The 14,679-nt window shown below is 47.1% G+C and overlaps 1 protein-coding gene across 16 annotated transcripts in view; it reads right to left on the reverse strand.

Moving 5' to 3' along the window:
- NFASC (neurofascin) overlaps positions 1 to 14,679 on the reverse strand; it is a 192,079-nt gene that overhangs the window by 89,285 nt on the left and 88,115 nt on the right. For 13 of the 16 annotated variants that reach the window (XM_063646809.1, XM_063646834.1, XM_054466865.1 and 10 more), the window contains one exon: positions 12,515 to 12,623. The exons of the other annotated variants lie outside the window; for them this stretch is intronic. In XM_063646809.1, coding sequence (XP_063502879.1) covers positions 12,515 to 12,623 — 109 coding nt within the window. The remainder of the gene's footprint in view (positions 1 to 12,514; positions 12,624 to 14,679) is intronic. 16 annotated transcript variants of the gene reach the window in all.

A 14,679-nucleotide genomic window follows, 5' to 3' on the forward strand; every position in this document is an offset into this window, starting at 1 on the left:
TTCCCAGTGTTGCTTATTCTCCATCTCCCCTGCATTCTCCCCATCTCACTTTTCACATACATGTCTTATACACTATGGCAATAACCTCCTAGTTGGTCTCCTCCATCCAATCCATTCTCCATGCTGCTATTACAGTGACTTTTCTAAACCCCTGATCTGATCATGTCAGTGCTCCTCTGAAAACCCTTCCATATCATCCCATTAATCTATAAGACCAGACCCATACTTCTGAGTGCAGCACTCAAGGTTTTTGGAGATCAGGCTCCTGCAGGTCTCTCCAACTGCCCCCCCAACCCTCCCACCACCATCCCAAAATGCTTTTTAACTGCATGCTGTAGCACACCATCTGTGCCTCCATACCTTACACATGTGATCCCCTGTGCCTGGAAGGATCTTTCCTCCTTCCATGTGATCAATTCCTACTCAGTCTTCAAGACTCTGCTCAGACATCTGCCAAGTGAAGAATCCTGCGCTCCTGCTGTGCCACTCGACCACAAACCTGCCTCTCTGGGGCACATGGCACACTGCGGTAAAACTATGTTTAAACTAAGGGTGGGAAACATCTGTAAACGTCCAGATAGTGACTATCTTAGGCTTTGTGAGGCAGGCAGTTTCTGTCACGACTACTGAACTTTACCTTCGCAGTGTGAAAGCAGCCACAGACAGTGAGTGAACAGGCGTGTCTCTGTTCCAATAAAACTGTATTGACAAAAACAGGCAGATATTGGTCTGGACCTGGCCCAGAGGCTGTAGTTTGCTAACTTCTGACTTAATCTTTCTCCCCACTTTGTGAAATTCTTCTTTTTTTTTAAATGCCTTTCGCAAAAGCTGTCAATCTTTGTGAAATTCTTGAGGCTGACACCGTGCCCTGTTCATTCCTGTGTGCCCAGTGGCCAGCATAGTCCCTGGCAAGGAATATTTATGGAATGGAAGATCCAAGTAAAGGTTTTAATCCTGCCACTTTTCTTTTACAAATTACTTGTTTTCCAAGCCTTTAAAAAATCTCAAAAATGGAAATAAATATTACTGTATTACTGACTTTTTCAGATGGTTGTCATAAGAACTAAATGAAATACTGCACAGGAACATAAAGCTGTTTTTACTTTTTCTTATTGCATTCCTTCCTGACAAACTCAAGTGATGTCACTAAAAGCAAGACCTTTATGTTTTCTCTGAATATAGGGTAAACCTGACCCAAGGGAGGCCTATATTCTGCCTGTCAGGGGCTGCTCCGGGGCTTAGCTGCAGGCCACACTCTGCCTTATAGTATCCCCTTATTCTGGGAGTGAAGCCCAGAGTGAGGTTGCTCAGCCCATGTCTCCTCTCCCGCTTCACTTCACTTGCCTTCGTCCAGATTCCACAGGTGGCCCTGGTCAGAGTGAGACAGAAAAGGCGAGATCATGATAGAAGGATGGTTTAATGTTCTCCAAAGCCTGTTGAGGACTGTTTTTGTGTTAGAATAGGATCTGATGACTGACTGATAGTAGATGCAAGAAGAAGGATGGCATCAAGGTTTCTAGGTTGGGAAACTGGACTAGGATGACTCTAATAATTGACACCAAGAATACAGAAGGGAGAGTAAGTCTGGCAGTCACTGGGATGCAGGGAGACCACAAGCATGGAATAGAATATATTCAGTTTGAAAAGTCTAAGAGCCATGAATGAAACAGTTCGTCAGGTATTCCAAGGTTGTACACATGAATTAGTACCTAGGGATACACCAACAGATTACTGCTACCAAGGCCACATGCCAGCAATTAGTTCTTAGAATAAACTAATCAAATGACTAGAATAGTACTATAAGAACCAACTGAGAAATACATTCACACATCACTGCCACAGGAAATTGTTGGGGAACAAAGAGATAATAAAAGCCCAACAGAGCCAATGCAAAACTCAGCCATTCTCCATTGGAATAAAAAAATGTAGCAGGGCTTATTACTACAGCTGCCTGGAAACACCTTGTTCAGGACTGAGAGAGAGGAGCTGAAATAGGAGGAAAAAGAAGTATACAAAATTAAGGAGTATGCATGTGGGTACACGGGAGATCTGAAAAGAGCTCAGATTTATCCCTCATTGGGATGGAGGGTTCCATGTGGACAGGCAGCAGCTCCTTTTAGTTGGAACTGATGATCATATGTATTTGTCAAGAAATTTGTTCCTAATACAAAGTAATAATGTTTGCAGAGCAGCTCAGGTTATTAACACTATAATAACTACATTCTCATTCATATTCTGTTTTTTTTTTCTTCTTAAAGAATAAAGAGCCAGTGTGTGTCCTGCCTGGGCCTAGCCTCTATTACATTTGTCTTGGCAGAAAAAGTCATCCAGGGATCTGAGGGATAAAATCTGCCTTCTCAGAGCAGCCCTCAAGCCCTGGTATGACCCAGCTCCTGACCCCTGTGTGGCTTCTTCTCTCCCAGCATCTGCCCTCCTATATCTCCATACCAGCTTCCAGGCCTGTATAGGCCACGTGCTTTCTGCACCTCCTGCCATCTCTGTTCCCACTTTGCTGACGCCAGAAACGCTATTCTCTTCCTTCTCCACAGTGCAAATTCCCTTTCTCCAAGGCCCTAAGTGGGCCACCCCTCCACAACAGGGTCCCTGCCTTCCCACTGAAAGTAGGTGGCAGTTTCTCTTGTGCTTCCTAGCATGCCCCATGCTGTGTTCCACTGGTCATTTCCTCCTGCCTCATGCGGTGAGTTTATTCCCAAACCATCTCCTGCATTGGACTCTGACGTTAAGCTCAGAGTCCATGTCTTGTCTCCCCTGAGACAGTACAATAAACACACGTGGGACGAGTGGACAGCCATCCTATCAGATACTTCCTATTACTGGGAGATTTTAATAGCTCATCAATGAATCAGTATAATAAATCCTTGGTTGCTATAACACAGGACAGATCTGTTGTACAGTATAAGCCTGAATAATAACAGCAGCAGCAATAACCTAACAATAACATCTAACCAGCATCCTGTCCCTGTAGCAGAGCCTGCCCCAGCTCAGCAGACATGCTCATCTTTCTTTCTCAAATCTCCCCCTGCTGACTCTCAGAGCTTTCTGTCTGACCTGTCAGGGCCACACTCAACGTCACCCTATTTGCTCCACTTTACAGACTCTGAATCCCAGTCTGGGATTCAGACACCCCAGGCAGGAGCCTCAGAATCGCCAACACCTCCATTCTCAGTCTCTTCCTTTCTCTTTCATCCTGAGGCTCTGGCTTGGCTGCACTGGGTTCTGAAATCTGCCTTCAGCCCAGGGATCGGCTAGGCATGACTGAGGGCCACCGTCCCCGCTTCCCCTCCTGCCCTCTGATGTCCATGGCCACCTCCCTTCCATCTCTCCCATGCCGAGGAAGGAACGATGCAACAGATGGTGACCCAGCCGTGCTCCATTCCTTCCAGCTCACAGGCATCTGAAGGCCAGAGCTATGAGTCTCCTAGGAAACTCAAACTGCCCCCTATTGATGCCTAGCCCATCCCAAAGAGACAGAACACCAAGCAAGCGGAGAAAGAGGGATCTCTGGAAGAAAATAAGATTAGAAGGGGAAGAGGCGGGGAGGGACTACCCAGCTCCCACTCCCCAGGGAGCACCTGCCACAAAATTACATCTCACCATATCTCCTTCTTTACCCTGGATGAAATGACCCCATGTCTCAGCATCTTCTAAGAAAGTCAGTCTGCCCACACAATCCTCCCACCTCCCCTTTTGGAAGAGGCAGTAACTATACCAAACTCTCCAGGGCAGGACTTGGTAGCAGAGGAAAGCACTCACCAGCCTGCTTCAGGACCTTGGCCTCCCCAACACTCAGGGAGAGAAACCCAGTTTCCTGGCCAGTGTGGGGTCAACCAGTCATCGTCTTCTAGAATTTTCACTTAGCCCAGGAAACCCTGTATATGGGATTTGACTCCCTGCTTCCCCCTCCTCCCTCCTCAGGGTTGGAGGGGGTGGTCTCCATCTGCTCGGTGGCTGTGTTTCACGCTTGGCTCCCCTTCATTGTCAGGGGGAGAGATCTGGGAGGAGTGAGGGGCTGTGTGTTTAACCATTGATAGCACTCAGCAGGCCTAGCCTGTCTCTCCCTGCCTTGGCTAAGTTCACGTGGGTCAGGGGGATGGGGGAGGGAAATGGTATCAGGTGGTCCTGATTCCCTCCTGGGGAGGGGGTGGAGGGGGACACCTGGTTTTAGGATTAGGGATTTGGCTGAAAAACAGCTGTTTCCTGCTCAACACTCGGAACTAATCTATAGGTTGAAACCTAAACCTCTTGGCTATTATTAAGCTGGGGAAGAGGGAAGGGCTGGGAAAGAAGAAAGGGACTTTTCCCTCCAGGTGACCACAATGAAGGTCTAATGAATACCTCGTATTCACACCAGGCTCTCTAGGGCGAAAGCTCTTTATGAGGCACCGTGTTATTCATAAGCCACCAGCAGGACCAGAGCCCCACAAAAAGCCTGAACCCACCAATAAAGTGCAGCCACTTCTAGGGTGGGAGGTGCCTGCATCTCACTGCCACACCACAACTAGCTGAGTTATCAAGCCGTATAGCTTGGACACAGGGACGTCTGTGTTCTTTGTTGTAACTCCATTGTGTGGGACTGCCACAAATCTTTTAACCATACACTTGTTATGGGCCTTTAAATTGTTTTTCTTTATTTTCCCCCCATTACAACAATGCTACAACTCACGTCCTTGTATTTATATCTCTATATATGGAGAAAGTGTGGTTGCTGCTTCATGCTGTCTCTGACCCAAGGCCAACTAACTGGAGCTTGGCACATTGCAGCCTGGCACAGCAAGGAAGCCCAAAGTGCATAGGTGTCCCTGGTCTACAGCGCAGCTTTGTCGTTGACACCCACACCACACAGACTGGCAGTCACTGGGTACACTGGGGAGGACATCACCGACGCTACAATCCAGCCAGCTTTCTACGGGTCTTTGGGGCTGTGGGGTTTTTCATTACTGCTTACTCATTCATGCTCTGAGGGGCAGGACTAGGAAACATGCATGAAATGGAAAAGATGCTCAAATGTAGTCAGTATACCCTCCCGATTAGCTGACCCAACACCCTGTGAAGGGCTGGCTTAAATAAGATTTGTGGATTATCTGTGAGTGGATGTATTCAGCCCTACTCCCTGGCCCTGCTAGTCACTGACAGCCTGACCAGTCTCCTGCCATATAAAGATTAGCAGGTAAAACAGGATGTAAAGAAAACAAAAGTTAAGGTGTTACTGCTAGGGTGTACTGCCTGCCTCCACCCGCTGAAAAGCAAGAAGCGAACTCCCTCCTCTGCGGAGGAATTCTGACCCCACCACCACGGAGAAGAGCCCCCACCTCTCTATAATTCAAGAACCCAGCTTCTCACTTGCTTTGGCTCCCTGTCTGCTCCCCTCAGGGAGGAAGTTTTCACAGCAATTAGACACACATCCTTCTTCACAGCTGGAGGGAGAGGCTTGTGAAGTTACCCCACCCCCTCCTGGCTCCAAGTGGGTGGAGAAGGCGTGGGGTATCAAGGTGTCAGGCAGCAGCTGTCTCCAGGGGCTCTGTCATTAAAGAAGAGTGGTCAGAGGGAGGGGGATGGTGAGGTGGGGAGTGATAATCTTGTGTGACAGGTCCCTAAGGGTGGGGACCCAAGATTTGGGAAGGATAAGGAGGAGGGACCCAGGTGGTAGAGAGTAAGGAGCTGAAGGTAGAAGTCCAGAAAGGGGCCTTGGAATTAGCATTAAAAGGTCTAGGGATCTTCAAAAGGTCAAATACAGAGCTACAGTATGACCCAGAAATTCCATCAGATGAATAAGCAAAATGCAGTGTATCTACACAGAGGAATATCACTCAGCCATAAAAAGAAATGAATTACTGATGTGGGGAACTCTCAAAACATCTTGCTAAGGAAAACAAGCCAGACACAAAGACCGCATATTGTATGATTCCATTTATATGAAATGTCCAGAATAGGCAAATCTCTAGAAAATAGATCAGTGGTTGCCTAGGGCTGGGGGTGGAGGTGGGGAAGAGGAGTGACTAACAATGGCATAGATTGTTGCGGGGGCTGGGAGTGGTGATAAAAATGTCCTAAAATCCATTGTGATGATGGCTGCCGAAGTCTATGGGCACTAAAAATCACTGAATTGTATTATCTATCTATCTATCTATCTATCTATCTATCTACCTACCTATCTCTCTATCTATCTATCTATTTTTGAGATGGAGTCTCCTTCTGTCATCCAGGCCAGAGTGCAGTGGCGCCATCTCGGCTCACTGCAACCTCTGCCTCCCGGGTTCAAGCGATTCTCCTGCCTCAGCCTCCCGAGTAGCTGGGAATACAGGCACCCGCTGCCATGCCCAGCTAATTTTTGTATTTTTAGTAGAGACAGGGTTTCACTATGTTGACCAGGCTGGTCTCGAACACCTGACCTCAAGTGATCCACCCGCCTCAGCCTCCCAAAGTGCTGGGATTACAGGTGTGAGCCACTGTGCCCAGCCTGAATTCTATAATTTATATAGTAAATATTATAACATGAATTGTATCTCAATAAAGCTGTCATTTAAAAATAGTAATAAGGCAAGGCACTGTGGCTCACGCCTATAATCCCAGCACTTTAGGAGGTGGAGGTGGGTGGATTGGTCAAGTCTAGGAGTTCAAGACCAGCCTGGGCAACATGGCAAAACTTCATCTCTATAAAAATACAAAAATTAGCCAGGCATGGTGGCGTGCAACTGGGGTCCCAGCTACTCAAGAGGCTGAGGCGGGAGGATCACTTGAGCCCAGGAAGTTGAGGCTGCAGTGGGCTGAGATTGTGCCACTGCACTCCAGCCTGAACAACAGAGTGAGACCCTCTCTCAAAAAAAAAAAAAAAAAAAATATATATATATATATATATATATATATGAAAAAAGAATTACATAAGGACTTGGAAGGCTTTGTTAGAAAAAAACTGTGATACTCTGAAAAGGAAAATGGATAAATTTACACATAGAGTTTCAAATGTTCAAAGGAATTAAATTAACTAAGTTTATTAATGAAACCAAATAAGTGATTGCTAAAATCTACAAGATTCATGAAGAAAATTGTAAAATTTGTTGATTGAAGTAAAAAGTTTAAGGAATAATTAGGTTTGGGGATTTGTAATTTTAATACATTGAAGATTGGTTAGTTAAAAAAAAAAAAGACCTAGGGCTAAGATCTTGTATGTCACCTTGAGCAAGTCACAAACTGTCTGGTCTCTATCTCCACAGTAAATTATAAAATGCTGTACAAAAGGAAGGTGGCTCTAGAATGGCCAGAAACTTCTCCCTCCCTGAGCAGCTTTCCCAAGAGATATCTGTGTGACTCCACCAGCCATCCTTATTTCCAACCCCAGCTTCCTCACCCTGGGCCCTGCCAGGCTCCCTGAGTGGGCTGTCCATTTGAAATCCAGACCATTGTCCATCTGAGGACCCACCATCTGGACACATCTGCTCATGACATCACTCAAATCAAGCTGCTTATTCTGTCCTCTACTGGGCGGATTGCAAGCCTAGTTTCAACAGACCATAGTCCTAAAGCCATTTGAAAACCATGGGCTGAGCTTGAGCAGGGAAAGAAAGAGGGGCAAGACTGTAGCAGAAGAAACTTGGGTTGGGGAAAAGAGAGATGACTTTCAGTCCCTTAGCCAGATTATGAGCTTCTTGAGGGCAAAGGAAGAGCCTTTTACTTTTTCTTTGGCGCTTCACAGAAGTGAGTATTAACTCAAAGCAGAACAGGGCCGGGCTTAATAAACTGGTGAATGACAAACTAGCTAGGAAGCCATGCAGACCAGGGGAAACATACCAGACAAGATGCAGAGATTTAGTCTCACAAGGAAGCGTGTTTAATCCAGCTGGCACATGTGACTTGCAGCCACACACACCTGAGTTTCCATCCCACCTAGCCATTTACCTGCTACATGGTCTTCCGCGGTTCTCTCTCTCTGAGTCTGTTTTCTTATCTTTAAAAGTGGGATAAATGCACTTATTTATTACAAGGTTGCTGTGACAATTCCTAAATGAATTAACGAGCTAATGTACATGTATAGCATCTAATCCAAGGCCTGGCACATAGTTGGCATTCAAAAACTATTGGTCCTTTCTTCACCTGTAATCCCAGCACTTTGGGAGGCCGAGGCAGGTGGATCATGAGGTCAGGAGTTCAAGACCAGCCTGGCCAACACACTGAAACCCTGTCTCTACTAAAAATACAAAAATTAGCCAGCCATGGTGGCGGGCACCTGTAATCCCAGCTACACAAGAGGCTGAGGCCGAAGAATCACTTGAACCTGGGAGGCAAAGATTGCAGTGAGCCCAAATTGCACCATTGCACTCCAGCCTAGGTGACAGAGCAAAACTCCATCTCAAAACAAAACAAAACAAAGCAAACAAAATAAACAATTGGTCCTTTCTCCTCTCCCCCAAGTTACAGCTGGTATACTGATTTGTGATAAGGCTTTGGACAAGACGGGGTTTCACATCGACTTTGTAGATCTACAGTATAGACGATGCCTGTGCAGACACCATACCCTAGCTCTATACCTAAGGAATTATTGTTTACTCTTAGAGCCAACAGACGGTTATCTGCACAGGCAGTCTACTTTAGACCAGAGAGAAAGGGAGGCTCCTATAAAATCCCAGGTCAGCCAAATCCCCTCTGGGCTCCCCTCTCTCCTGCCTTTGCCATGGTTTCTACAAGCAAAGCACTCCACCCCAGCTTCTTCCACCAATGTCCCACCAGCTCTGACATCAACCAAACAGCTGGAGTCAGCCCCAGAGAGGGAGCTGGGTCTTCTGAATTGACATCAATTCAGCTGCCAATATTGGTTTAGCTGCTGATATTTCAAGGATAGCACATCCCTGGTTGCATTTTTAAAATTCCTGTCTGATGTGATAAGCGGGAGCATAGAGAGGAAAGAACTAAGACAGCAGGAGGGAGCAGCACCTGTTCCTTCTCTCCCTCCCTGCAGCCTTCTGCATTTACATCCCATACAGACATCAGTCTGGATCCAACTGCTATCCTGGCAGGCTTCTACAGGCTGGAGGAGATGTGAAAATACAGGAGGCATGGGGGAGGGGAGGTGGGAGCAAAAAGGGGGAGGCAGCAGATAGAATGAGGATTTTCCTGAGTTATAAGATGCACCATTTGTCTAGAAGTCTGGTTGCAAAGCGCTGGCAGCTACAAGTGCTTATACCAAAGACTCTTAGCTCCAGTGGTGTGGAGGAAACCTTGGTGTCTTATGCCATGGAAGGGCCTCCCTTTGCTAGAGCAGGTGGTCCTCTTATTAGAAACTCACAGGTGACATGCTGTTTCAAACCTCACAGCCTAGCCTCTGGTGGAAAGATGGGCTTGGCGAGGCAGCAGGAAAGGCTGAGAGGGGTCTAGACATGACTGCATCACTGCAGCAGAAAGGAGGTAAACAGCACAAGCTATTAGGGCAGTAGCTTTCACCGTTGACACTCATGTCCCCCACACTTACCCTACAGGTCTCGGTGCCCACAGGAAAATGGGGCTAAGCACAGGGACTGCCTCAGGTGCCTGAAATCGGTTTGGGGGCAGCAGGTGGGGAAGACAGTTCCTAATGAAGCTCCATGGCCCCACCCTCAGTGATCCACAGCTGTGTCCTGGGCCCATGCTGTTCGAGGGGGCCTATGTCAATGTTTCTGGAGAGAGGAGGCCCAGCTTCTCTCTGACAGGCAGAGGGACTTAGGAGTGTGAGTGCAATTAATCAAATAGATCCGTTTGGGAAATTGAAGGCCTGGGGAAGCTCAGTGGTTTCTCTGCCTTGCATCAGAGGGCCAGTGTCTGCTTCTTGTGATAGGAGCTGACAAGGAGTGGACGTACTGGGGGTGGCGGGAGGGAAGGGGAGAGACAAAGCCTGAGTGTGGAGGGTGCTGCATGCTGGAGTGGGAGGAGGAGGGAAGGGCGGCTCAGGAGCAGATGCCTGGGGCAGCTCCATATGGCAGTGGCTTCCAACAAAGGGAGAAGATGCAGATAAACGGAGGGCTTCCTCCTTAGGTGGTTTCAGAGCTCACACCTGCAGCCCCAGGGAACACTTGCTCAGAAACAGCTATGCAGTGTTTCCAGTGAATCTTGGAATGAGCCACCCTAAATACACAGCCAGCCCCAAACCCAGATGGTTGCCACACAGGTGCCAGAGTTGGACCACAGGATTTGAATCCAGGCCCTTTCTTAGATGGGGGACTTTGGGCAAGTTCCTTAACCTCTGTGTACTTTTATTCTGCCATCAGTAAAACATGGGTAATAACGGGCCCTACCTCATGGGGCCGCTGTGGGAGGATGGCGTGCAGGGCACAGTGCCTGGTGCACGGGGAGTGCTGAGATGCTGATTATTATAATGATGACGATTATCATCATCTAAAGAAGCCTGGGCCAGCTTCCCTTCTCTCAGAACTTACTGTACGCTCAACAGCCATACATCCTGCTGGCAAGTAGTCTCTGCAGTCTTACTTCTTTTTTAAGGTTCCTCTGTGTGTCTGAAAGTCCTTTGATTGGTACTCCCCCTTCATGATTTGTGGGTGCCTCAGACTGGAGGAGGCAGTGTGATGTCACAGCGAGAAAAACAGTCTACAATTCAGGGCATCCAAGCCTAGTAGGGGCTCTTTTGCTAATTAGTTTTGCGAAACCTTGGGGGAAATAACTTCTCAGAGAGCCTTAGTTTATTCACCAATCAAATGGGAATGATGACAGCAGCCTTGCTCGTATCACTGAATTGTGTTGACAGTCAAATGATACAATTAATGTAAATGGAAACACTATTAAAAAGATTAAGCTCAGAACCGATATTCGGTTTTGCTGGTTAGACTGGTGGTGTCCAGAAGTACGAGCCAGAACAAATGTATTCTGGTCAGGCAGGAGGTGGCAGGGCACGACTCCAGGGCAGCCATATCTGCTGTCGGACAGTGAGGCTGCTGTCATCAGAGAAGCCAGCCCCCGGGGTTCCTTAGGTGGGGATCTGGTCAGGCTACCTAGAGTGAATGTTCAGAGAGAGCTGTGGAGGGACAGGGATACAGAGTGGGGAGGGTGCATGGGAAAGTGCCAAGAGCGGGGACATGGTGACACAGAGCTGCATTAACTACCCGATTCTGTCCCCATCCAGTTTCATATATACTTTGTACCCATTTAAATAAACGGGTACTCCGCTTTTGCAATCATACTCCTCCACGTGTAGTAAAAGAATGGCATGCCCCCCCCTGCCCCCGCCACCCCTGCCAAAACACACACTGTCAGTCAGTATGTTCAAGTTCAATGTTTAGTAACAACGACAGGGTGAAAAAGCCCTAAGGTCAGACGAATTTCCCAGGTGGTCTCTGAAACCTGACACTGTTCTGAGATAAGTGGTAGCCCTAAAAGGGCCCACACAAGAAACTACCTTGATTAAAAAAAGCATATCTGAATTGCCATTGATATGAGAAATCATAATAACCCTCATTGATTAAATGAGCCAGGCACTCTGCAGGGCTCTTTATCTGTTTATATATTTACTCTTTAATCTTTACCACAAAATGTTGGTTATTATCCCTGTTGTATAAACTAGGAAACTGAGGCCTAGAGGGGTTCAGCGTTCCCAAGGTCACAAAGCAAGTGGATCTGGAATTCCAGCAGATGTGTCTGGAACCCAAGTCCATGTCATCGGCACTCTCAGCTTCCACTTTTCAACCCTCTCCACGCCCCTCACCCCAGCCCCAACTCTTTCTGGGAGGACAAAAGACAACAAGAGAGGGAGGTGGAGTGAGAAAGACACCTTCGATGAGGTAGAGATGCCCAAACTCAAAGAATAAGGAAATTTTGCCCTGCTCAGGCTTCCAGCCCAGACCCTCTCAGCCCAGCAGCCTCCAGGAGGCCAGTCTGTCACTATTGCCCATTACTGCTCCGTTAAAATTGCAGCCCTCAGTTGTCACATGTCCTCCCCGGCTACCAGAGCCTGAGAATGAAACAGGAGTTGCTGGGAGTGGCAGCAAAATCTAACCCAGAATGGAACAAGGCAGACCCTGGGCACAGGGCATGGCTTAGTGCTGTGGGCCTCGGCTGCTTACTGCGCCTGGATAACTGTCCATCTGCCAGGGCCCAATGCCCCGCCCAGGGCAGGGGTTCTCGGACTGTCTCCCATATGCCAGGGTTGTCACTCAGGAGCTCCCAGGTTGTGGAGGCCCAGGCTAAGTAGGGTGTGGGTCACAAACAAAGTTGTTTCCCAATTTTTCAATTAGGTGGACATTGGGACAATGCCAGCGCTAATGTTGGCTGACTGTCCCTGCCAGGGAAGGCTTAAACGCTACCCTCACCAACCTCCTTGCAAGGAGAACCTTGGCCATGCAGTTCTGTGGCAACTCAGGGCTTCTGTCTCTGGGGAGAAGAAAGGAAATGCCTCTCAGAAGATTCCTGGGGCCAGGCAAACAGGCTTCCCTTATCAAAGAGAAGGGGCAGGAGGCAAGAATGTCCCCTCACTCTCACCCCTCCAATGACACATACCCCAGGCCCAAGTCCTACTTACCTTCTCTGCCTCATTCAGCCTCCTCCTTGCAACACCAGAGGAGGCTCCGTTCCAGGCTGCGGAGGGAAGGTAAACTCCAGAGTCCCAAATTGCACATAAGTCAATCAACCTGTCTCAAGCAAGCACAAAGGAGAACCCCGGGGTTACTCTAAGAAAGGAAGAAAATAAAAAAGGCTTTGTGGTTTGCAGCTTGCTCTTTCACTGGGGAAATTACATCTTTGTCCACATCCATTTGTAAAGTTTTGCACAGCATGACAGCATCTTTGTTCAAAGAAGTTCAAAGCACTCTGGGGAAAAAAAAAAAAAGGGACAGATCCTGCAAGGGTGATTGTCTTCTCATCCGTAAGATCATTTCTTAGTGCCCTGACACCGCAGTCTAATTGCTGATTCCCTATTCACCACAAGAAGTTCAGCCGTATCTTGAAGACTCTCTCCTCCACCAGGGGAGAATTTACCCATAATCATCTCATTAATTTTTTAGCTTCCTAGGAGAACTATGTTTTTCTTCTCTGTCTACAGATAAGCAAACCCAGTTTACCATAAATAAATCCATAACACATTAAAAGGGGATCCAATTTTAGGGTCAGGAGATGCAAATTTTAAATCCTAGCTTGTTATGTCATTTAGAGTAGGACAGTTCTCTACGTGTGACTCAATTTCTTAATCTGCAACATGGGGAGAAGGCATGATAGAGTGGATCAGATCATTAGTTAGCGGGGTTCAAGTCCAGTTCTGAACAATCATATAACCTTTCTTGGTAGCAATAACATATTCCATTTAGTCATTTGTTATAACATTAAAATGTGTCTGCAGGAGGCTGGGCATGTTGTCTCACACCTGTAATCCCAGCACTTTGGGAGGCCGAGGAGGGCGGATCACTTAAGGAGTTCGAGATCAACATGGCCAACATGGTGAAACCCTGTGTCTACTAAAAATACAAAAATTAGCCGGGCACATCTATAGTCCCATCTACTTGGGAGGCTGAGGCAGGAGAATGGCTTGAACCTGGGAGGTGGAGGTTGTAGTGAGCCAAGATTGTGCAACTGCACTCCAGCCTGGGCAACAGAGCAAGATTCCATCTGCCCCCCAAAAAAAGTGTCTGCAGGAAATGGTATAATCCACTCTTGTAGAGGAGAATGTGAAAATAGCTATCTAAATAAGTAGGCATTTACTCTTTGACCCAACAATCCCAATTCCAGGAATCTATTCAAAATATATCCTATATACCTACAATCTCCAAGGTTCTTGTTAAATGAAAAACACATGATAGAAAATAATGTTTAATATGCTACCATTTATTTAGGAAAGAGAGGAGGAATGCAAAAATATATATGCATTTGCTTGTATTTTTAAAAAAGACAATAAAATGATGAAGCATAAAATACATTTTAAAAGACCTATAGGGGCCAGGTGCAGTGGCTCACGCCTGTAATCCCAGTACTTTGGGAGGCTGAGGCAGGCAGATTGCCTGAGCTCAGGAGTTTGAGACAACCCTGGGTAACATGGTGAAACCCCATCTCCACTAAAATACAAAAAATTAGCCAGGCGTGGTGGCTCACACCTGTAATCCCAGCTACTTGGGAGGCTGAGGCATGAAAATCACTTGAATTCGGGAGGCAGGGGTTACAGTGAGCCAAGATCATGCCATTGCACTCCAGCCTGGGTGACAGAGCAAGACTCTGTCTCAAAAACAAACAAACAAAAAACCCTACAAGGAGAGGGAGACATGAAGTGCAGGGGACAGACAGAAGCTGGACTTTGAACAGACCTTGTTACATGGATTTGCTTTGGACTATGTAAATATTTGACATAATTACAAAACATAATTAAAAAATTTCAAAGAGGGTGGGCACGGTGGCTCATGACTTTAATCCAAGCACTTTGGGAGGCCAGGTTGGCAGATCACTTGAGGTCAGGAGTTCGAGACCAGCCTGACCAACATGGTGAAACCCCGTCTCTACTAAAAATACAAAAATTAGCCGGGTGTCATGGTGGGCACCTGTAATCCCAGCTGCTCGGGAGGCTGACGCATGAGAATCGCTTGAACCTGGGAGGCGGGGGTTACAGTGAGCTGAGATCATGCCACTGCACTCCAGCCTGGGTGACAGGGCAAGACCCTATCTCAAAAAAAAAAATTTTTTTTCAAAGAATTATGTAAAAATGAA

This window comes from Pongo pygmaeus, chromosome 1, assembly GCF_028885625.2.
Source record: "Pongo pygmaeus isolate AG05252 chromosome 1, NHGRI_mPonPyg2-v2.0_pri, whole genome shotgun sequence".
NCBI lineage: Eukaryota > Metazoa > Chordata > Mammalia > Primates > Hominidae > Pongo > Pongo pygmaeus.